The 25,797-nt window shown below is 39.6% G+C and overlaps 1 protein-coding gene across 1 annotated transcript in view; it reads right to left on the minus strand.

The window, feature by feature from the left end:
- Positions 1 to 3,717: 3,717 nt before the first annotated feature.
- The window catches only part of wdr27 (WD repeat domain 27), a 40,718-nt gene continuing 18,638 nt past the window's right edge, over positions 3,718 to 25,797 (minus strand). Inside the window, exons 22-25 of the mRNA XM_076165388.1 lie at positions 19,450 to 19,552; positions 16,557 to 16,655; positions 5,045 to 5,182; positions 3,718 to 4,421 (exon numbers count right to left, since the gene is read on the minus strand). Of these exons, the coding sequence (XP_076021503.1) occupies positions 5,078 to 5,182; positions 16,557 to 16,655; positions 19,450 to 19,552 (307 nt within the window). The 3' untranslated portion in view covers positions 3,718 to 4,421; positions 5,045 to 5,077. The remainder of the gene's footprint in view (positions 4,422 to 5,044; positions 5,183 to 16,556; positions 16,656 to 19,449; positions 19,553 to 25,797) is intronic.

The raw sequence follows: 25,797 nt of genomic DNA on the forward strand, positions 1-25,797 counted from the left end.
GATGAGACAAGCAAAGTAGGTTGTACGCTTTGTCTGGAGAATAAGGACGGCTTTTGGCCCTTGGACTTCCATACAAAAGCACATTCATTGAAATTGCACTGAGGATAGGTGCACTTAGCAAAAATAAAATGTTGAAAATACCAAAGATTCAGATGAGAGTTTCCTGCTGCTTATTAAATCCAGGTTTTTGTCTCTGGCATCCTGCTTCTGTGTGTACACTGAACGTTTGGTGTATTCAGGTCAAATTAGAGTGATGCAGCCATGGTGAGGGAATAACGTTTATCTATGTCTCTGTAATGGCTGTGTTTTGACTTTAAAGTCGGTGTAGTCAGCGCTGACCCAGAAATGCTCTGGGTGCATTTCGGGACATATCAGTGACTGCTGAAATGGAGTCGTTTAAGGGTAAGATAATTTGGAATGTCGAACCAAATGTATTTGCTGACTTAAACTGAGTCAGACAGGTGATCACATGCTTTGTTGGCAACTACACAAGTGATATATCAGATGATATATTTGGATCTTTGTTATGTTGCTCACTTTGAAGAGTTCTCAAAAGCAGCCCAGCACACTGGACCTGCTCTGATCAAACGTTTCTATTCAGAGCTTTTTTTGGGTTTGTTCATCTTATGGTAGGACAATAAGAATCGAAGCAAAATGTTTCTTAGCAACAGTGGCATCACAGACTAGTAGCAACAAGATGAATACGAAGTTGTTGGCACTTGAAAGTGGGACCACATACAGAATGCTGTTGATCTCTACTTTGGTTCCGCATGATTAAAGAAGAAAACATTAAATTGCCCCTTTGAGGGAATAACCTCAGTCGTAAAAAAACAAAGGAATTTACTAATGGTAGAGGTTGAGGCAGAGAGATGCTGTCTTCGTGTCAGCTTAAGGTTGGAATTTCACTTGATGGGGGAGTTAATGAAGTGGAGAAATGTGCAGACTTGATGGTTTATACTCGTATGCCAAACTATCATCTCATGTCGCCCCTGCACCTTAGCTAAATGGAGTTTAAGAGTCTTTAAATACAAAGAAGACACTGCAGGAAGAAATACGCAATACTAAACAGAACGCTTCAACCTTTAAAAGCCGAGCGCAATTTCACTATTAATCTGCACCTTGTCATCCTGCTGCGGGAAAATTGCTCTTTTGGATTTGAGTAAAATATCGCTCTGATATAAAATTGCTGAGGACGACTAAACGGGAGTCAGGAATATGTTTGAACCCTTCTACCCTATTTTAGTTGGAAACGTAGCTATTCAAACAGAGTTGCTATTTAAAGGATTCTGAAGTTGTCTCTTCACTTCCAGCGATCTGGCGCCTGGTGTAACGCGCTCCTGTTTTCCTCATTCTTCCCACAAAGTCCATGAGGGTCTCGTGTTGATTTATCTGAGTGTTAAGCACTCCAGTGTTTATGCCTCATACCCTGGATGAAACCATCTGCTACTGATCTGTATTTCCGTCCTTGTCTGCACGTAGCAGCTCAGAACAGCTCGGCACAGAACAAACACTTTGATTTCTGTTCCTAGGAGGCTCAATTCGGACATTTCACCTCTATTACACCCAATACTAGCTGCTCATCAGCATCTTATCCACATTGGAAAGTTAAGTTTATACTATATTTCTACATGCCTGCAATACTCAATAGGTAGAGTAGACTCTGGTCTTGGTCCACATCTCAGTATACTTCAGAAGACCTAAATGAAAAGACAAAAGAACATGCCAGTAAACACATTATAGGGCTTAGGAAACTTGTCTATTGTCTTTTCTAGTAACTGAAAGAACCTGAAGACTATAGAAAAGGTGTTATTTCTTAGAAGCACATTGGGAACTTCATGTACCTGCAGTAAACAAGCTCTTTGTCGGAGGCAGGAGGTAACATTGAGAGTGAAATGCAAAGTTCCGGGGTGGTGACAGAGAAAATTGCATTTGTCATGGTCCTGTTCTATCCCCGTTCTTCTTTTCTAGCGTGGATGTGTGTGGGCGCGTCTGTTCATTGTTCCTGCTTCCCTCTCCTGCCGGTCACATGCCTCTCCTCAGCCCATCAGCTCACTGCTTCACACCTGTTCTCCATTTTCCCTCAGTAGTCCTCCCAGCAATTTCACCAGTGTTGAAACGAGTCTAGCCATTGAATTTGTGCTGTCTGGTTATCTGCCTGATCCTCTTGCTGTGTATGTCAGTTTGTTTTGGTTCCCCTTGGTAGGACACATATCTGTATTGTGAAACTCTTCTATATTGGCTTTCGTCATATTTGTAATTGGCCCTCTTGGATTTTGTCTGCGTGCACGTCTACATATTATACCCAACTTATGGAGGAATCAAATGATAGGCAGCCTGAGAAATATATGGCCAATCTACTTGAGGGAATTCCAATGAAATGGTGAGCAGAAGTGAGTAGAAATGTAATTTATCAGGGAAACAAACAGGATCTGTTTGAACTAATCTATCCCGAGTCGGACAAACAAGACTTGAGAGGGCTTGTTTGTGCCAACCTAAAGCTGCTCCATGAGGTGCTCCAGGTCCCAAGGACCCAAAAGCAGACACAGGGATCTGACCACGACATGGCAAACCCACTGGAAGAGGCAGGCAAGACTCACTACCTGGGAGAGCAGAGAAATGGGAGTACTAAAGACAACATGTGTCTGTGTTTGTTAAATACTAGAACAACAGAATATAATGCTGCACTGTGAGCAATGGCACTTAGCGATCTGGCAAGGGTACCATGGCTAACCAATGCAATGGAGGCTACAGGCTAATGGAAAGCAGCTGTGCAGGAAGTGGGATGGGCGCTTCGGGGCCGGAAGTGAGGATGATGAGGGAGCAATGGCTGCTGGACAGGAGGGGAACAGCGTGGGATCTGAAGTGACAGGAGAAGACGACAATAGAGGTGGGTAAATACGGGTGGATGTGAGAGAGTAACTGATCGAGTAGTAACTAGGATCATACGTTCTCCAAATTAAGGACTAAACTGACAAGTCATTTGAGTAAACTCTGGGACGGCCATTACAACTGTGAACAGTTGAGAGAAGTCCCTAGTTCTTCCAGCTGAATGATAAAATCTAATGTGCATGCACCTTTTCACAGCATCTTTGTGCGTAACTTTGGATAATTAACACTGTCACTGTGTGAACATTGTCACACACAAACAAATTGCTCCAGAGTTCGGATCCAGACAATTTGCTCCAACTGCTATACTCACAAACACCCAAACAAACCAAATATAGAGGAGGAGCTGCCCCGGGGTGGAAGTGTTGCAGACATGAACTGACTGTTCATCACAGCAGGAAACAGAAGAGACAATCAGTTCTGTTCTCAGATACAGTTTCTCCTGATGTGCACTGGGATCAGCGCTGTCATATCTGTTGTTCTCGTACTCTGTGAACTTGGAAGCAGAGCGTTATCCTCTTTTCTTCACTCTGTCAACTTGAATGGCAACAAGAGTTTGGATCATGATATGTGGGTGTGGCCATCTTCAAGAACATCTTTTAGTACAAACATGTCATTCTTTACTTGTGAGATCAATGCAGCGTGTGCACCCAAATGATCTCAGTCAGCCCACCAGTATATCACAGGGGAGATCTGTGTGTAACTTATTAATTCATTCAAGGAAATCTGCTGAATTCCACAGTCCTAGACACACACACACACACAGACACACACAGATTCCATCACTTTAAAATGGCGAAGGAACATAGATACATAAATTTACGGCAAAGATAATTTATTATGTTTTGTTCCGTTAGTACGTCTGTGCTCTCAGGAACAGTAAAGCTCACCATGACAGAGCAGAGTTGAACTGGCCAGTACATACCTATCTTTGTGGTGTTAAGACACGCAACCACACACTCACATACACGTACACACACACCTCAGCATATGACAAATAAATAGGTGCCACCCTATAAATCTCATCTAGCTTTCGGCCTTACTTTCTTTAATGCACAACATCAGTTCCTAGGCTGATAGGAAACCTGGCAGATAATATTTTGCAACCTCATAGCTGTATGTCATCAGTTTACAAAACTGAGACTGTGTGGTGTGGAGAAGAACTTTCACCAGAAAACCAAGCTGCTTTGGTATCAATTAAACCACAAAGTTCTAAAAAGAAGGGAATAAATCAAATCCAGGAATACTGGAGCGAGGACAAGGCAGAGATGAGCCGTCTTCTCGCAATTTACCTCCCTTAGAGGGAGTGGAGAGATGGCACCCTATCAGAGGATTTGTCATCTATCATCAGCGTCAGCATCAGATAATGCGTCAAATAAAACATCCTTTCCTAATGAACAGCGTATGAGTGATGCTTGAGTTTCCATTCCATTCCAGATAGGTAGTTTTCTCTTTGGTGTGCCCACTTTCCCTCCGCCTGCCTCGTCTAATTCTACTCCAGTTCATCAGCCAGATGAACCAGCCAGCAAACCCAGCTAGAAAAAAAAGAAACAGGGTTTTTCAGTGAGGAATAGTGCACAGAAGTAAACATTCAAATAATAGAGGACATGATTTAAGCATATCATACACAATGCTTTAATTAACCCACTAGATATTTTGGATTGATATTCTCCTAAATAGTACAACACACTGTGATTTGTAGCTGTCATATTCCATATTGTTAACACAGCCAGAGACACACAAAAAAAACCTCAGACAAATACACAAGTCATTTCAACAGGCCTGTATAATTGGGATGCAAGGATTTATTTACTTTGCCAGTGCATTGATAACATTATGACATGCTGTCATCTCTATGTTCTATGTGCTCACTGTTCTACATTAGTGAACTTGTTATGTTGCAATAGTGACGGGTGTGTCAGTTTAAACAGTAGTAGCATCTGAGTAGCTGGCAATTGCAAGAGGTTGCACCCACATGAAGTCAGAGGCTTGCAGAGCCACAATGTAGCCTCAGTGTCTCAAGAGTCTCACATACGAAATAAAAGAATGAAATGTTTTTTGTTTTGAAGCAGATTTGACAAAAAAAGGAGTATTTATAGTCATTTCTGATCCCCAAATACCCTCTACATCTCGACTTAAAAGACATCCTCACACAGACCTGTGGTAGCTTTGAAACCTGCAGGGAGTTTGTTTACACGGTCACGCCGGCGACGCTACCCTTGGTGTCCCGAGGCAGTTGGGCCCCGCTGCTTGGCTGAAACAGTCTCAGTTTCCCATCCAGGGTGCCGGTCAGCAGCTAGAAGACACAAGAGAAGCTTCATGTTCAGACTGTCCTTTCCCCAGACTTCGTATTTAAAGACCACGTTACATAACAGCACACCTGTTCTTTTTAGAAAAAACACACCCATCACCGAGGTCACAATCCATGATGTCTCTCCACCATAAATTCTTGATTTTCCATACCTGTCATTTATCACAAAAGAATGAAGATGCCTGGCCTGAACTGTGTTATATAACTTTATTTAATCAGTTGAGTGCTTGTCAGTGCTGGTCGTCATGACTAAACTGTTTCTAGATGAATAAGGCAATAACAGGTCAATAAGCTCACCATCCCACTGCACGCACACATGTCGAAGCGCACACACACATGCATACGTATATGTGCAGATGCTCATATATACGTCTAAGTAAGGGAGGAATATTATCTCATCTCTCTTCATCAGCCAGCTGAGCAGACTGGGGTGAGGGAGCATTACGTCGACACTGACAGGCCATCAGCAGCAACAGCAATAATATCTATTCATATCTGCAGTTAAAATATATAACAGCCCTGCCATCACAGAAGAACGCATTGTTAACTGTGATTAATGGCAAATTCACCTCACAAAAGAATGTGAGCAAAACAATTTAAAGCCATATTATACAGTTCTGAATCCCGTTTTAATTTCAGTTTTGCTCCAGGGGACTGCTTTATATAGCGTTTCTGTTATTGTTCCTTATTTTCATAAAAAACAAGCAACAGCAATGATACATATTCATATTCCCCCCCAAGTCACACATATGCAGCTGTTGTTGTTTTTTTTTCACATGACAGTATTTCAAAGGTTTCAAAATAATGAGATGGGAAAAATGAAGTCTGAAAATATTGCCTTTGAATGAAAATACAAATTGCAAACAAGTAGGAATGCTTGGATGAGTGTCCAGATGTCCTGTCAGCATCTTGCCTGTCATTGTCATTTACCGTGACATGAGGAATTTTCCTGATGTTGTCAGGGCCAAAAATATTTAGCTTTTCAAATGTGATAACAGTGACAATCTTGGAAAAAAAAAAGGGGCGGGGGGTGGGGGATCAAAAAGCAGTGATACAAAGCACATTTTCCCAGTGTACCGCAGTTGTTTTGTGCAGAAGAAATCATCTGCTCTCAGCCTGCCTGTGCTGGGAAAGGGAGTAACAATTGCGGACGATGACTCAAACACACAATGACTAAACTGGGGTGTATATAATCTCTGGTTGACAGTGATCCTTGTAGCAGCCCTTCTCCAAAAAGAGGCAGAGAATATCCACGTGTTTCCATGCGAGTGCAGAGACATGGGGTTTTGCCAAAAAGGCAAGAAAGCACAAAGACATACAACTGCAAAACTTACACGTGTGCTTCCTTTCTTACTTACTAAGTGTAGTAGATAAGGGGAGCTTGTTTCACATGTAAAAATGGTTTTAAAGCAAACAGTCTGACAGCTATTTTTACTAGTCTTCTTTCACTATGACCCCCTGCTCACTGACCTTACTCAACAATGGCCAAGCTGTCTGGGTTCTGCCCCTGGGCTCCTGAAATAGCTCCTTAAAAAATTAAGAGGGTCAGAGAGCACACCTCCATTAGCAACAACAGCTCTTTTCATCAGCTGCCTTCCACAGCCATTAGACTGTGTCATCACCCAGGTATTAGCCACAGTCGCTCCTTCATGGATACAACGAAAGGAAGTTGACGCTATACTTCTAAGCCTGTATATTTAAGTTCTTTACTACAGCAAACATTTGTAACCCATCACATTCCATCTCTGCAAAGATTTTTTTTTCTTTCACAGAGGCTCAATCAACATCAGCGCAAGAGGAGTGAAGGTTTTGAGTGACCTTTAGGGTCAGTAGTGAGCTGATGTGCTGTAGGTGTAAAGGATGGGGTCACGTCGGTGCTGTCACCACAGAATTATTGGGCTTCTGCACAACATCCCTCTTCTGAGTAACACACGATTATGAGGTTTGGTCTTTGTTTTAGCATTTATCATCTCAGACATTCACTGTGCAATCCAATAACCACTGGCATTTGTTTTTCTAAAGCTGTGTAATTCAAAATCCAATCGTTTTTTACTGGGTATGATTTTGGTCATTGTCTGAACATCTCTATTCAATACACACCAAGATACACTTCATGGCCTGGTGGGTTTCCATTCTGAAATTCTGTTCAGCATACTAAGACTTCATTTGAAAGCTTATAGGGAGTTCATAAATCAGACTTGCAGAGAATTTGCATAGTATAATGTCACATGTGTTATATAATATAAGTTATTGACAAGCTTGCTGGCTCGCTACATGGAGAAAGGATCACAAATCAGCAGTTCAAAGCAGGAATAAATGTGTGTGTGTTAAGGTGGCAATGTGGGTTAGATTTTCAGCAGAAAACATGTGTCAAATCCAGTTATACTGGATGAGAGAAAATGTCGCTTTGAAGATATGAGGAGCAACGTTTTTTTTTTCCACCCTAAGGATTTCATTCATCGTGTCTGGAGTGGGCTTCACCAGTGCCAACATATAGAATGTTCCATTCAGACTGTACATGCTGAGTGGGAAGAAGAAGATCCACGTGAGAGATGGGAAAGGAAACAGAGGGTCACCTGGGAGCTTACACACTACATGAACTACCGGTGAATACAATGATTTGTCTACTGTTGCAGTTGTTGTTGTTGAATATCAGTAAATGATGCCAGGAGGTCTGGAAGTATGATAACATAACACATAAATCAAAGTTACAAAGTTTTCCATCTTGTTTTCTTAAATAAAACATACCAGTTCAATCTCAACAATCTTTCATCAGTGTTATATGATTTAAATGTGAAATGAAAATAGCAGAATTCGTCGATTTGTATCTCTGGGATCAAAGCAAAATGGACATGTTAAATGAAACTAAGTCTCGGTTTTAGAAGTCCTTGTTATTGGGAGAGGGGGTACAGAATGCTGCAGCCACACTACTGGGTGTGGGCTGCTGTGTGTGAGAGAGAGAGAGAGAGAGAGAGAGAGAGAGAGAGAGAGAGAGAGAGAGAGAGAGAGAGAGAGAGAGAGAGAGAGAGAGAGAGAGAGAGAGAGAGAGCATAAAACAAAAAGTAAAAGTAAACTCGTGCATCTATGCTCCACACACAGCTGAAGAACAGACAAAATGATTTCCACAAAGTCCATCGTGTTTTGGGTATCAAGAATCAGATCCATTTGGACACCACTATTAACAACAAGGCCAGCTGAAAAATGGTATCTACCCCATGTGCATTGACTTCCTATTTAAAATGCACCCATCTGACTATACAACAAATTCTTTTATGTCCGCACTTCCTGTCCATTGCTGTTCCAGCTGTGTTGTGGACGGGCCAGTTGCTCTCTGAAAAGCTGTCTCAGCTCTGTCTGCGTCTCACTCCAATGTGATATTCTGGAGCAGACAGCAGAGTCCACCCCTGTATTTGCTGTCTGGCCACCAAGAAAAGAGCTTTTTGCTCTTAGGGGCCAGGCAAGGAGGAGACAGAGGAGATCAAATGCTAAGACAAGGACCGAGCAGTGTGAATAGCTTTTCTGATGCCAAACAAATGAAATGATGCAGTAAAGACCTCCACTGGGACAACAGCTGCATTTCTTTGCCTGCTTGCAAACAGTTGAGATTTGATGATAAGTACAGACATATGGAAAGTAGCAGAGAGATTGAAAGCCAATGGGATGATTCACTCATTGTTCATCTACCTTGTTGGGGTGATAGAACATTTTAACATTTAGAGACAGCTGCCTGTGTCAGTTAGCAGTCATAGGCCTGCTCCGTAAAGTGCAAAAGTGCACATATACAGTACTGCAAGAAAAGATTCAGAAGATTGTCACTAAATGTTTTATTGCTTTTTTGGATTGGGCATTTTATTGGCAACATCTAAACACAATATGTCTCGAAAGAGAGTGAGTGAGAGACAACGAAAGAAAGAGCGAGCGAGCCAGAGAGAGTGAGGAAAGTCATCCACTTTTAAAGCATCTCCTTGAAATGTCTTGCAAGCACAGCATGAAAGAACTCTGGTTTATGATTACTCAGCAAAAAAACACATTTTTATGTAATGCCTCCATCTTGCAAACGTCTTGTGAAATAGACACATTCAACCTTGCTGCACATTCCATTGATGTTTAATCAGTCATCAAACTTTTAAAGTTTTGAGTAATTCCCCAGCTCAAAGGGTCTGATAATCTCTGACACCACATCATAAAAATGAGTTTTTTTTCTCTTGCTGTTCCAAAGTTGAATGTCTTTTGGCCGTATGCTTGGCTTGTTCCCTTTCACATAGTTTGTTGTTTTCCACAGAGAAGAGAAGTTAATGCTAGACATTTGCTTGCCGACTAAATAAGAGATTGAATTAAAGTGGACGGTCCATATCTTACACCAAGAAATCCCCTTACACAGTACAGTAGTTAAAACCCACTAATCTATCCCTACAGCGTCTGACCTAATAACTTGTCTATCTGCACTAAAGCTGGTTTGCCTACATGGCCACAGCATTTTCTTCATTTTTAAAAGGAGCTATAATGCAAGTGTTTGAATAAGTAAGATTTTAGGCATAATTCTAAATGCATGAACTGCTGCTCCAGGTAAGAGACTAATATGACTGCACTGTATTGTGCTTATGTAATTATTTATGTCTCTCTCTCTCTCTCCCTGTCTCTCTCTGTTTCCTAATGCATGGCTGTTTGTGTTTACTGCTTTGCATGCTTTATTGTACTTTCGTATAATTCCACTGGAAGTTCCTATTGCACACCCAGCTATTCGTGGAGAGGAAATCTTTCTTGGAATTGCCTCTCCTGAGGTTTCTTCCTTTTTTCCTTATACATTAAGGTTTTTCTCTGGGGTTTTCCCTCGTCTTCCTAGAGAGCTTTTGGCGGGGTTGAGAATTTTCCTGATGTTGTGGGCCTTTAAGCCCTTTGAGACATTGTATGTGATATTGGACTATACAAATACAGTTGACTTGAAATACTTTATGAAGTACTTTCCCCAAAGCTTGTCCACTTTTATGGTAGCATATTTAGATTCAACAGGGAGCTTGCAAAGGTTTACAGAGGTATCTAACATAAAAGTCCCCCGGGAATTTACAAGAGAGCTAGATGAGGTGACAGTTGGGATCCCTCATTACTAAATAAAGTAAGGATGGCTGAAAGAGCAAACCTTGGAGGTAAGATATACTGCCTGATGGTCTTTTAAGTTTGTTTTCCACTTTAGAGTGGAAAACATGAGTAAGGAATGAGTGGAAAATATGCATTGCATTATCTGTCTGTGTTTTACATCTTTAAAGTTCTCACAGCGGTAAAGATGGAGAACATCTGGCCCTAAAGTGTAGCCTACAAACGTAAAGTAAGGTCATCAGGGGTTGGGGAGACTTTTAGCTATTTGTTTTCATATGTAATGAAAACGCACAGACTCTGAGATTACAAACAGCAACATTAGACTTGTGACTTGTGTCTGATGGTCTTTGTCTTAGTTAGGTGTCAGATTGAACAGTCATTTCACACGACATCTCCTTGAGCTCGCGAATCTTTTTCCACTTATTTACATGTCTGTTTGTTGGCTACATACAAGAAAGAACTGGAGAACGATACGTCTCCAATCCAGCCAGAAATTAGATCAACAGAATCAAAGTTAATCAGAAGCAGGTTCATCGTTCTGAGGTACGAAGATACTCAGCAGATCAGAGCAAATCAGCTGTATAAAGCGAAGTGAACAATCTGTTCCGCTAATGGGGAAGCAGAATTAGAGCTTTCTGTAACCATCTATGACATGTAAGACAGCTGTAAACCATGAATGTGACTGACTGTCTGAAAACAACTGCAGAAACCGTTACATCATCAGCAATAGTAGAGACAGGCACAAATGTTGCTAATGTCCGAGTCAAAGGTGCAAGATACTGAACTTTACAGAGCTCAGCCTCGCAAAGTCTTGAAATAATTATAAATCCACTAGTTTTCCCAGATGCAGAGACTGAACTGTAGCTAATCACCTTCCGTGAGGCTGATGTGTTCCACAGGCAACCCACATGTATTTCAAGCCATCAGACCATTTCGTGATCAGCAGTAATAAAAATTGAGCGTTACAAGGAGTCAAGCTTTTCACCAGTTCTTATCACGTCTGATATACAGTATAATAAACCGTTTCGCTAAGCCACATAGCCAACCGTGCGCTGTAATAGGAGCAGGAAGCGAAGCAAAGGAGAAACCCTAAACAATGAGTCAAACTATCAATAGTTGCCAGCCATGATGTTTCAATGATTTCAGATACATGGAACTTCTCATAAATCCATGATTAGTTGCCTCTGCATTCAGCTAAATGTTTATTCACATGAATAATCTCTAATACAAAACAGATTTCTTGTACCTTATAGCTAGAGCAATGATAACCTTGTGACTGTTTTGTATAATTATGGAAATGTCCTTTTGTTTCTAGGGTTAGTGGTTTTGATGGGGATCTGAAATGTCATTGTTGTGTTTAAATACTGCTATCCAGACTGAAATTCCAAAACAAATACTCAAATCAACAGATCAATAGACTGTCTTGTAATCGGCTCATAACAACGTGGGATCATATGCACACCACAAACAAACAACAGAATTTGTTTAGGACAGGACCAAGACCACTTTCCCAAGAGCAGACGTTGTCCTGCTAGTTAGCATTCCCAATCCCCTGCAATTAATTTGGGGAGTAAAGAATGAGACTGAAAAAGAGTTAGACAATTGCTTTTCTAAAACGCCGCCTTCTTCCCTCTGAAAGGTCCAAAGAGGTGAAAAGTCTAGACAGCAAACAGCGTCTGTCCCTCTGGCTGGACAAACAAAAAGGTACTTGTGGAGCAATGGAACGTGACAGGCCCCATCTGTGTACTAATTGCATCCAGAAAATTGTTTATCAAACACGCAGACAGTTTATATTTGTATTAGCGGTTGATGGAACAAGGCAAGTTTGTTTGAATAGGCATCTGCTCAATCTCAATCTGCTCTTAATATGAGATTACAGACTAGTACATGTATAGTATTGTTATTTCAATCAAGCAACCACATTATACAGACATTTTCAAAACTGGTAAATGAACACAAAGTAAGATTTAAGTAGGGATGGTGATTATTCTTGACAATAGTTCTACTGAAACACTACAAAAGAGAAAAAAACAGACACCTAGGAATTGCAGCAACATCAATTTAAACATTTTGACCCTCCTATATGGGTCATAAATTTAAAATGATTGGAATCACTATATACTTCTTTCAGACACAGAATTGTATGACTTCAGTCTAGTGTAATGCTGGAGGGTATCTGTTGTGTGGGATAGCGGCAAGTGGCACAAATCTGAGAAAAGAAACCGGCCCAGTAAGTGCAAAAGAGGAGCAGTGACGTCATATATTGATGACTTATAAAGCAAGGGAACAAGATGAATAAGATCTTGCCATGAGATAATTATACCGTGGCCATGACTTATACTGTGAGAGTTTGAGATCTTAAGGCTATGTGGTGACTTTTGGTCGTATCAGATGCTGCTGATAGGAATGGTGTCAAAGGTCATTGATTTCAGTAATGGGCTATTTGATGCTTTACATGACCGTGCAGTTTTTATTTTCATGCAACACAAGATGTCACCTCTCTTCAGTAAGTAAGAGCTGACTGCATGAACAAAGAACTATGATGCATATTATGAGGTGTGTATGCTAGTGAGGGGTTAACAAGGTAAACATAAGCATGCATTAATACTGCATTGTTATATCTTTGTTAACCTACAAGTTAATATACAAATCTGCAAATTTGTGAAAACAATTTTGAACTTCAGCTGAATTTCATTTTAATGACATGAATTTGCACATTCACTATTTCTTTGTTTTTTTGGAATTCCTGCTTTGGCCATTTGTCCTACCAAAGAAAACAGAATGAGCAGAGGTTCTGATGCAGAGCGAGCAGGCCTTTACCAATGAAGTGTGTCTTCAAACTCTGCAAATCACTGTAATTGAGCCAGTAAATGGCAGTGGATCAAACTTTCCACTTTCAGATTTGGAAACCTGAATGTATCATTGTGCTGTGAAGTTGAACTGAAGGGAGTTACACAGACGGACACACAGATTTAAAACATGTGCATCAAATCCAAATGGCAGTCAACAAGAAGTCTCATGAGACATCCAGCCAAGGTCATGATATCATATTTGAAATGTTTTCTTACTGAAGTCTACAGCACAATGCTCTTAACAGTTCCAAGGGAAATCATTAATTAGACAATCAAACAGGAATTGTTCCGCTGTAAGAAACTCTCAAAGATTTTGAAAGAATGCAGGTTTATTACAGCGGTATAAATCTTGACTTTAATTCTTCTATAAAGGCAACAGTCAGAAGTCTTAGCTTGAGTTCACGTTTCATTTCTAATGCTATCCACTTGTGCATTCTGGGAGAAAAGTTGTGCACCTTGCTAACATATTTGGATAGTTGCTTTCCAGTGTCAATTATCATAAATTCTCAAGTGAAATAGTGGATGAAAAACTGATATTTCATTTGCACACTTGTAACTATATCTCCCTTGAAACCATTTATAAAACACATCACCATTTTGGTTTCATTAACACTGCTTCAGGAAGAAATGCAGTGTAATGTTTTAAATACACAGTAATGGTTTTGAGTTTAGTAAGCTGTACTCACTTAAGCTGAGAGTTTGTTTTACATTGATGACACTACAACTTGGTGTTCACATACAACTGTGACAGACTGTGACAACATTCGTCAAACACAAATTCCAACTAACAAGCAGACAGACTATCAACAGTGCAGGTGGAAAGCAGCTGCAGAAGTGAACAAGCTGCTGCAAACATCCTCAGGAAATTTATATTGGCCAGCGTGATGTTGATTGGAGTGTGGAACTGAGCAACCAATCACGGGCTGGAACAACCCTGCAGGCAACTAATCATACAAGTCTGCACAGTGCACAGAGGTATGCAATAGAGCCTATGGGACAATGGTATGGAAGAGTGGGAGTCATTATCTAACTGGACTATTGACCAACCGCAACCTTTCAAATCCTACAGCATAATTTAGAATATATTTTAGCTGAATATAAAATTGAATTGGTTAAGGTGGGTAATGCAAAAATAATTAATTTGTATGTGAATGTGAATATTTTAATAGCTTCAAACAGAATTTTTTCTTACTGTCACTGAAACTGTAATCATTTCTATTTTATTTCATTTTCATTTTAAACTACAGAGAGTTCTATGGTGAAAACTGAAAACTACAAAAGCTGACCACCCAACTTAAACTTGAGGTGGAAGAACAAGGAGCTATGTGACCTCTGACCTCTGCCTGAGGATATCACTCATGCCTTACAAATAGTTGGAGATCAGACATGGCTGTGCAGACCTGTGCAGCCAACGGTCAGACTATGTGGAAATGATTTACGCAATCAGTTGAAAGACATCACGGGGTAACAAAAACATTATCTATGAGTTTTTCAAGAAAACACTTCTTGTGCGTCTTGTACAACATGACTTCTGACTCCCTGATTGACATTGTGACCTCTTATCTTTGTTTTCATCCATCATGCCTGTCTGAGATGCTTCACAGAAAGAGGTAGATCTGGGATGAGAACAAAATTCACTAGGCCTGGTGTGATACAGAACCGAACAGAGTGAGTTGAAAAAGTGACACAAAGTGATTTGAACTGGTGGCAAACACAAACCCCCCCAATTTTGTCTCTTCCAGTCTCTTGACATGAGATATTACGAGATTCATTTTATTTTCAGATGTACTTTCCACTTCTTTGTTTGAGAATCTGCAGGACCCAGGTACAGCTCAAGATTCCCTGGCTGGAAATTTCTGATTGGTCCTCAGACAAATTGGGTTTTGACAGCAGGAATTTTTCCACAAAACCCGGACGATGGGAAACTGATTTCCTAGGACACAGTTCCTCAATCCCCAATGGTCCCTTCTCCAAGATAGTACTTTCCTCTTGGCTGTTAGCCATTGGTGTGGGTGTTTCAAATACTGGACATTGTTAACTGGTCAAGCAAGGTCACGTACAAGCAAGCAAGGAAATGTAATTGATGTTGAAACAGCAGTTACCTGGCTGATTTCACCAGCTGGTTTCAAAAAGTCACATACATGGGTAACAGAAGAATAGTGATCAAGAAAAAAGGTGAAATTTTATCCTTTGTTAATTGTTTCAGAGCATTTACTTAAACTAAAAGAAAGAATGCTAATGCTTATTTGGAGGAGGTATCTCCTCTTTCTGGAATTTTCAAACTCCCCTTTCACCCCTCTAATCCATTTTCAACATTGATCAAGCTGAGTCAGTGAGTTTACAAAAATAATAATTTGTGGCTAGATTATCTGAAAAAATTGAAAGCACTTTTAGTACCTAAATATTAATTCATGTTGAAATGTGATTGCTGGATCACTTTGCACCTTTGTCATCCAGGAAATGAATTAGTCATTAAATCTGGAAAACATAGGATGACACTAACTGCAGGCTGACATGCCACTCAACCTCGCAACAAAAGCGTACAGCAGACTCATTTGTTCTTTTGCCAGCTATCACATGTCACGCTGACAGCTAAACTTACATCCAAGCTGTTCACACACAAGTATTTGCAAGTGTGAAAATAAAAATTGTGAGACACTTGGAGTATCGTTTACCTCTGGGAAAAAAATAATCTACTTTCTGGTTTCACTTTTACTGCTTTCCATAGTTATTATCATATCACAAATGTAGTGTCTCTGAATCACTGCACCTTCCTTTTGGCTGCTGGAAAACCCTCTGGTGCCAACGCTACACTTAGGCCCTCATTGTCTTTCAAACAAAATCTTACATCAATGACGGCCCACTTTCAACTGGGGAACTGGCAGAGGCAGGGGCTGCATCAACTCGACTGAATCAACAACTCTGCAATCTGAAGCTGTCCTCTTTCTTTCTAGTACCTTGGTCACCGTCCATACTGACAACCATGTGCTAACTATTCCATGAATATCTTCAAGGTGAAGCTATCTGAAAATGCAAGCAGACATCCCCATTTTTGATTTACTGCATCAAAGATGACATAGACACAGAGCAGATTTAGAATTCTTGTCACCAACACTCTCCCTTATGTATCACAGACAGGCTTTTTTGCTGTACCTTTGAGAGTGGCCGTTCTGAACCGGTATAATCATGTTACACACCTGCTTCATGCAACAGATGGCCGCATGTGGCAAGGTGTGAGTTTGGTAGGGCTCAAACTCTCGTTTTTCTTTTCGACACTGCATTCCATGGAGAGAAGTGAAACTGAAAGTGTGCGCCGTTAGACCAGTTATTATCCCTGTTTGTAATCATGTAGAGAACACACACAAAACCACAATACATGTGTGAAAAGGAAAGGAAAGAAGGCGGATCCTCACCTCTGGTTTGGCAGGGTTGAATGCCACATTGAGCACCGTCTCAGAATGTCGCTGGAGTTTATGGAGGTAGCTGCTACTGCGGATGTCGTACACATAGGCCTGCAGTGAATGAACATTTTGACAAAATAGTAAACACTCAGCTGTGTGACAGGGTAAAATGAGATTAGCTCATATTGAGAGAACCAACTTCACTACGTCATTACGATGTTAAATTGTTAATATTTCCTAACATTAATAATAAGTCATTATAATGTTAATTAGTGGAAATATGTGCGTATTGATGGGCTCCTGGCAATAATGAAAGAATGAAGATGAAATTGTATTTAGGGGTGTAATTTTTTTAGACCTAAGCAAATTATTTCTTTTTCTGTGATGTCTTCAACTCTGTGATCTAGTAAGTGCAGCATAAAAAGATTTCTGTTTTACATCGGCTTATAATGACACACATCTCTCTCCTTAATGAAGATATCCAGTACAATAGATAGACAAGTGCAAAGGGTGCAGTCAAGCCAGTGAGACTGATGGGTTAACATGGGTGTGTCATCTCTAGATACATTGTCATTTTGTAATGCGAGGTAGTAAATACCTTGCTTATTGTTCCTGTATTCAAGGGAGTTAGGTCACTGTATATTTTACACTTTGTCTTTAATGCGAAAAAAGTCACTAGAAACTGGAATATTTGTGGTGTAAATATCCTATAATTAACTTTGCTTTACGGGTCTTGGTATGTAAATGTATATTATCAGCTTAGTTACACTGGGTTTTTGTTTTCTAAATACAATCAATGTGTTTTAAAAACCCATGCGTTCGCTACAGTGCCATGAGCATGGACAAAAACAGATGTGGGGATGTTTGTTACCAGACAACGACTCATCAGATTCCTGCAGCTGTTTTATATTATGTTTCACTGAAAAATGCTTGGCGTGAGCTCTGTCAAAAGGTCTCTGGGTATAGTGTCTCCTGTCTATAGCGTCTGAATTGTGATTCTTTACCAGGCCTAGTTGGAAGGGAAAAGGTTCTTTCAGTATTGCTTACATGTCACATGAATCTACAGAAAGAACCACTAACAACAGACATTGAAGCAAAATGTAACCCCTGGCGAGACAAATTCACAGGTAGACAAATATCTTACATCAACTCCTTGAAACTTCAGATATCTAATTCATCATTTTGATTGTTTTAGGGTTAGTATGACTAAATATCAAACATTACATTCTGAGGTACATCAGCTTTGAATGCAGTCTCTAAAAAACACACACACACACACAGTCAGACAGAGAGACAGACAGACAGAGGTGCCGGAATATTCAAATGTAATTGCATACAACAGAAGTCTACTGAAATCTGTACCACTGTACCACAAATTATTATGCGCGTTCATTTTGGAAAGTGGGTAATATGATATAGGGAGTCTTTTTAGAATATTCAGGTTCTTTTTTTCCATGATTGCTTTTTGAAATATTAGGACAAGTACAAATGTGTTTGGCTTACAGAAGTCTCTGGGCAGCTACAAATAAATACGGAGTAGCTCACTACCGTAGACTTTCCCCTTTTCCAAGAAGCGCTGGAAATGTCCAATCTCGGCAGAGAGGCTCTCAAATATCCATGCTTTTCTGAGTCCCCACAATTAATAATAACCAGCAGCATGCATATATTATTCCACTGCTTTCAACAAGCATACACACGAGAAGAAATGAGAGATGGGGAAAAGGGAGGCAGTCTTCCGAAAACTTCTTGAAAGCAAATATCAAGCACAGTCTGGAAAAGCAATTAAACAGCCTTACTTCAACATGAATGTTGAATTTGACTTCTATGGAAAAAGGCTCGAGTCCAAATGTGAGCACAAACAGTCTTCACCTTAAATGGAAGTAAAAGTGATAAAGCTGTGCTGGTGCTTTCCTGCTCTCTTCTCTCACATTTACAAGGACAATAATCTGTAAATTACATCAACTATATATAAGTACTTCTTAACTTTTATAATTGTGAGCCACAAAAACAGAACTAAACAAAACATTGCTAAAGAAAATGGTAAAAATCTAAATAAAATGCAGACTTCACATGAGTCAACTGAGAACATAATTTGGACTAGGTGACAAAAATGTTTTTTTTAGATTTGACGCGTATTGCCATCACAGTGACTGGGCCTTTTCATTGCTGATGAAGAACAGCACTTAAGTAAAAAGCTCAAACTGTCTCATTTTGCTACACCACACAAAATGGCTCATCAGGTCGACATTATGCTCTCCTAATTTCCGTGTAAGAACATTGTGAAAATATTTCAGGATTCTACATGAGTCACTGAAAAATGTGTATTAGCCACACGCTGACATATGATGAAGGATATGTTCATTCATGCTGCAATGTCTAGTGACAGGGTATCACACTGATGGTGTGATTAACTGGACAACTCTGGATAGGTATTAGCATGATTATCTGCTAATTTTGACATCTGTATTTTCCCTCCTACTTTTACTGACAGAAACCTCTGAGCATGAAGCACATACAAGGGAACCATTAAAGACCCCCTCCACTCAAAACTTCTGTTTTCATTGTGGTTACTTGGATGTTTAATTTGTCACTGTACACTTGAAGGCCATTTTCATATTCCTCTGCAAATAATGCATTGCTTTTCGTTCCCAAAAGCTGCGTATATGATGTTCACCTGAAGCACAATTAAGACACCACAAATGGGCCAATCATGCTTGAGGTTCATGAAATTAGAATTAGCTTCATATCTTATCATATAGTTTGTGAAATTTAAAATATGGGAGAGATCATGGATACACTTCCTTGGCCGTTTACTGGATTTTTTCTCGTGAAATCAATCATGGACAATACTAATTGAGTCTTTCTTCAGGGAATCATTAATAAAGTATAACGGTCAAGAACTTACACAGTTATCCTCAGAGCCTGAGGCGATGAAACGGCCACATGGTGAAATGGCTGAAGTACATGGATGACAGCGATTTAGATGATTTTCATATCGGCGTACACACCTGAGAAGGAGAAATAGATAGTGAGAGGTTAATGGGATTTTTATTTTGAAACATAACTGATGCAAATGAGCAAATAAAATATTTAACTGGGGGTGTAATTATATACAGCAAATACAAACTGGACTGCCTTACATGCAATCATCTCATTTAATGCGCAACTTAAATAATACTGCGTGCTGAAGAGACCAATAATAAATGTATTTATTGTCTGTAAGTATCAGTGCTGTTATGTGTTACAAAGAAGGGAAGTGATCTTTATGGTGAACTGGTTTGTCTAAGAAGTGCTTGCGGCCCTGGGCATCCCATTTAAATACCATAACGCAAAGATTCAGCAGACTACTAACCTGCAGACTCATCATCAACAAACATCTAATCCTCTGGAGGACAAGAAGCTGAGTATGACTCAAGCAAAACACAGGAAAGAGAGGGTAGCAGATGACAAATGGCCCCCTAATGCAACCACTGTGCTTCTCTCACTCAGCTGCAGCAGCAGCAGCAGCAGCATGTAATGTCTTTACAATGCCACTAACAGTGAGCTAAGCTGGGGTCTTTATATGAACTGGCACGGTGGACTAGTCGGGCTTTGACAGGATCTGGTGAGCGGGTGTCTTTTTCACAGTCATATGCTAATCACATTAAACTACACTAAAAGTAGGTCATACTCAAAGCTGACCACAATGGAATTTACCCAGTTTCACCGCATTACTGCAACATATACCATGTAGACATAAGACGGAACAGGAACAATTTATAATAAAATGAAAGTTAATACAGTCACAATACAATAATTACCGCTGTTAGAAATATTATAATTGTATTAGAGTCATACATATTGATTACACTCTGAGTCAATTGTGAATGTGATGTGATTAACTTCATATAACATTAAGGGGAGGGGCTAAGCAGTCTGCATGGAGCAACATAGTAAATGGTGGCCTATGACTGGGTTTGATGGTCAGCATGATGGGTCAATTCCCAAGGCAACAAAGCTAACACTGTCTCAGACTGTGAAACAGGTGGACAAAATTCTGATCACTTGACTGCACAAACCTTCAAGACCAAGTAGAGTTAGTGTGACTCGACGTTGGACATGTTGGTCACTCCATGTTGGACATGCATCCGGTAATATGATTTCTATATGTAATGAGTATGAATATGTACATGGATGGATTTACAGGATTGAATTTATGAATTTATATGACTGAATGTTGGTTAATTTGCTCACAAAAAGATGTATGCCTAGTGTGGAATTTCACATGCAGATTGTATATATTGCTTAAAGGACAATGGGGTTTTTCAAACTGATTACAGTGTGACAAACTGAAACAAACTGACATACAGCCTTAATCAGATTAGATACATTCAAATGCATGTAGCATAAACTGGGTTTCCACCTGAGTGCTTTCATGAGGAGAAGTGGATTTTTCCAAAAACAAATCAAACTTTGACAGTACTGAGAGTAGACAAACTCATGGGAATGGGTTTCTCAATTCTTCACCACCTCATATAAACAGTGCTAGAGGGTTCTGATACTGAACAGACTCAACAGAACTGCAGCAAAGCCAGCTACCCGGGCCAGCGACACACTGACTCAGGATTAACAATTTGGCACACATTGGCAGCTTTGTGCCTATACAATGTAGAAGCAACAGTTGGAGATCAGGAACATCTGAACTAAGACATGCATGTGGACTTTCCCAAAATCGGAACAATGTTAAAGTTCTGTAGAATATCACCAATTCAAGTCAAAAACAAAACTGGATGGATTGCATATGGTTACATATTCTATCAATGAAAGATTTTCAAAGTAACAGACACACGCACTTCACAGCTAGTGCAACCCATAAAAATGGTGTGCTGGAATCAAGCAAAATGAAACTAGAGAAAGATTTAGATATAAATTCCTTATGACTTCAAATTAATAAAATGCGACATGAGGGCTGATTCAGAACCTTGATTATGGAAAAGACTGAGTAGGATCATTGTATTAAAGCGTGCAAACTATATAATGATATGACAAGATGGAGATGAAATGGAGGATTTGCTTTTATTAATCCCATCACTACCTCGGAATATTCATTGAAGCTGACACAGCCCACCACCCTCACACTGATAACAGGCACTTTAACAACTTGGGATAAACACCCATCTGGTTTTCTAGGTCAGTATGTGGATCTAATGTTTTGACTGAGGGAAGATGCTGGGTTGAATCCCACTTTCCCAGTCTTCTGTGAGTGATGACTATTCGGCATTTGCCTGATGACTAACACAGACTACATTGGAGGTTCCAATCCTCTTGGGTAGGAGACTATAAGGTTACTGAATCCACCTGGGTATTAAGTATCTGTCATCAAGTTAATCCACAGGGTAATTATATCTTGTTATTTGTTATTCTATTATAACTATAGCCTTCTATTTGATCTCATTTATTATCCATGCTGATATTGATGTTTCGATTTAATCATATCATGTTGCGCAGCATGAAATTGTCAGATAATGGAAATTCCACTAAATGTAAGGGAAATACATTATTATCATAAAGAGAATCAGAGTACCACAAATTCTCTCTCTCCACAGAATTGGAATTTTAGCATTTAAGGGAGTCTGATTTCAAACTGTATTGAATGCTGATGTGTAGAATTGCATACTGGGACCATGCACGGCTGGAAATGGCCTGAATATCTACCACATGATTTGGAAATGTAATGGTTGGTTCGGGGGGTTGTGTCACCTTTAAAAATAAACCAACTATTCCAGTGGTTTACATAAATTGTTAAATTCTCTTAAACTGTGGCATCAAAAACCATTACCACCATAAAACTTCAGTCTCTGATGAATATACAAGGGAATTAAGAAGTTTTCCCTCCGTCTGAAAAGGGACAAAGGGTGCCTGGGGTTTTCAGGTACAATAAATTTAAGCTCTAGTTTCAACAGTTTCCACAAAACGAATTGTGGATGTTTCCGATTGTGCATTTTCTGGGAGTTCTCTATACAGTATGAAAAACAATAATTAACTCAACTTCCCTTTTTACATAGGCTCTTGCCAGAAATGTAAAAAAAAACAACTTTGAAGTTTTTGTCTGAATAGACGGTCTTATTATTGTCACAGAAGAGATAAGTGATAAGTCCGCCTCAACATCTACACGCGGGGCGGTGCAGGGAGCAGCTGTCCTCTGCAAACCCCGAGTGAACTTACTACATATAAATTAGATATTATCTTATAACTCAATGGAGAGGCTCCCCCTCTCTTTTGCACGTACGCACACACACATGGACGCACACCAGTGACACTCAGGCCTTGTCCTGGCATTCAGTGCATTGTTGTGTTGAATTGATTTGATGCACATAAAGTACAGCTGCTCTCATAACTCAAAGTCAGTTACAATTCACTATGTGCGTGTGCAACAAAAATCTTTGACATGGTGGGCTGAATGTGGCTATTCTGTCTATTCACTTCAGATTGTTCAGGCTCATCAAGTTCAGTCATACGAATAAGGCTGTGGGATTCTTCTACTACCTTCGCTTCTGTAAACCACGGATGACACGACAGCACACAAAAGTATCCATGTGGATTTGTTTTAGTGTGGCATCATGAGATTGTTGGCATTGTTTAGATTACCTTTGTATTCCTATATAACAGAAGTACAAATGCTAGGATAGTGCATTTGTTTCTGTCAGAGGGATTCGCCTTAACTAAGGTGACTTTCAAGTTTATTTATTTATTGAAACTACAGATGCTTTGTACGAGACATCACATGTACAAGCCTGTACAAATTAGGAAAGAACTTGAATCTAGATCAAGTCATTACACCTTTGACATACGGGATGCTGATATATCATTTTGTCCAGGAGCATAGATAAATAAATCCAACAGCCAATATCTTTACAGCCATTACCTCAGCACCATGTGTAGGCTTTCCTAAGATGAATGTATTGCTGGACATTATAAATACTTTATATTGCCTTTTTATATGAAAACACAAAATAAAACCCAACTATTTCCATTACCTGCAGGCCTCATAGATGAAAGTAGAAACACTAAGTTAGAACAGACTTGAGGATTACTCAGGTGTGAGTCAACATCATTCAGGAATTTAACATGATCAGCAACAACTCTCTCACAAACCACAACATTAAACAAATGTTTTCAAAAAAAACATACAATAAGAGCCAGTTTTCCACGATAATATTTGATTGTATGTTTGCTGAACAGCAGGGTGAAACATCCGAAGCTTCTTGTCCCATAATGTAATGTGTATTTTATTGCTGATGGTCCAAACGGTACTTAAAATGTAATATATTAGCCAAAATGGGGGTTTGGTAAAGCCTTGTTTTCATCTGTCTGCCCAGAAGGAGGGAGTGTTGGAATAAGTAAGTGCATAATAATAACCATTTTCTGAGCTTTTAGTTCTCACGTGGCTCATTTATTTCATCTTATTATATTTCACTGCCTTTTTCCATTGATATTTCAAGTGATTTATTCATATTTCACTGCAATTCATCTTAAAACAATATTTCAATTTCTTTTTAGGGCTATTAAAAAATCATAGCCATAAAATTTAGTGAGAATTGACAATAATTGGTAAATGTTTGATAATGGAGCTTTTGAATGACATCTTGTTGGATCCAATCGGGCCTTGTTTTAAGGAGATATGACATCAGCTAACTTAGGTAGCCAGCCCAAATTTAAAGGGCCAGCGGTCAGGCCTTTCTGGAGCCAGTCAACAGATCAAATGACGGTTCCATCTTGCAAAGGAAGGAAGGAAGGAAGGAAGGAAGGAAGGAAGGAAGTTGCTGCAGTTGTTGCATTTGTGCATTGATTCCTTAAAACACTTTTTAACCTTCCTGAAGAGTATGCACCACAAACTATCAGAAAATGACCAGACTATAGTTTAACGATATACATATAGGTTCCCATTGGCCTATATTGCTCAATTTGGTACCAATTTAGACAGTAGCATTTGGAGCACAAAAGCATTGTTGCTAAGGTGAAATATGACAAATATGACTCCTGTGGAAAGTTATTAATACAAAGGTGTCTACATTATTGTGTTTCTTTGATGTATTTATAAAGAGTTAAGCATAAAAAACAAGCAATTCATGGATTAGGGTTAGGGTTAGGGTTAGCTAACATTTCTTATCTTTAGGCTAATGATAGAATTTGAGGTTAAGACATGTCCTAAATATGTGTAGCTTCCCTTGCACCCCTGACCTCATTTAGGGGAACACAACCCTTCTGTGATTAGGAAATAAAATGCTTGAGATTTATCAAGGCTGTAAATAAAAAAAATAGCAAGACTACCATAGATTTAAAAGGTCTCCTAAAGATACTGTGTCCTTCAATGTGGGACATTCAATCCATATGTTTCACCTTCATTTCATCTGGTGAGGGGTGCCTGATGACAGGTCTCAAAACCAAAAGTTGACCTGGAAACCAGGCATAAATAATTATCAGAGTGCAATAAGTTTTTGACAGAGTCTCGGATAAGGGGTTGAACAAGGAAACAGTCTCAGACATGAGAGAACGACATACTTAATGATGCCTTCGACTGAGCCAAAAAGAACATTGTTAAATCCATCAGAGTCTATCTGAAATGTCCTCCTTATATGGATATCTGCTGATAACAGCCAAAGACAAACACATTCTCAGCTACTTCAAAAATTGAGCAATTGCCATTTAACACATCTTAGGAATGTTTACCGAAGAAACAATGCAGACTTAATTTAAGTTCATTTTGAATCCCAAATACATGCACATGCGTGAATACTTACCACCAGAATTTGATGATTTGATTTCAACCAAGCCTGAGGAGAGGACCTGTCCAAGTTCCCAAGGCCAACAATTTCCCACTCACATTCACAACTACCAGCAATGTAAAGTTTTTCATTCACCAAACCTCCATCTTTGTACTCTGTGAGGAGTACGGAGGAAAAGGCAGACAGACATGGAGGGGAAGATACAAACTCCACTCAGAAAAGCTCCAGCTGGCTTGGTCAAGTTTGAACCCAGGACCTTCATGCTGTGAGGCAACAGTGCTAACAGAGTGCAGAGTGAACATCATAACTCATCCGACTGAACCATCATAATAAACACAAGAGTTCTGTTTCAGTCAGAAGAGGGTAAATTACATGGAACATCATAACACTGACCTGTTTTGAAGACTGCAGTTGAATGCCTACCACACAACACAATTATTTGATGATGACAAGGTAACTGTGTCATTCAAGGTAACACTGTCAGCTAA

This window comes from Genypterus blacodes, unplaced genomic scaffold (genome assembly GCF_046128005.1).
Source record: "Genypterus blacodes isolate CSIRO-AG114 ecotype Tasmania unplaced genomic scaffold, CSIRO-AGI_Gbla_v1 ptg000012l_1, whole genome shotgun sequence".
Classification (NCBI taxonomy): domain Eukaryota; kingdom Metazoa; phylum Chordata; class Actinopteri; order Ophidiiformes; family Ophidiidae; genus Genypterus; species Genypterus blacodes.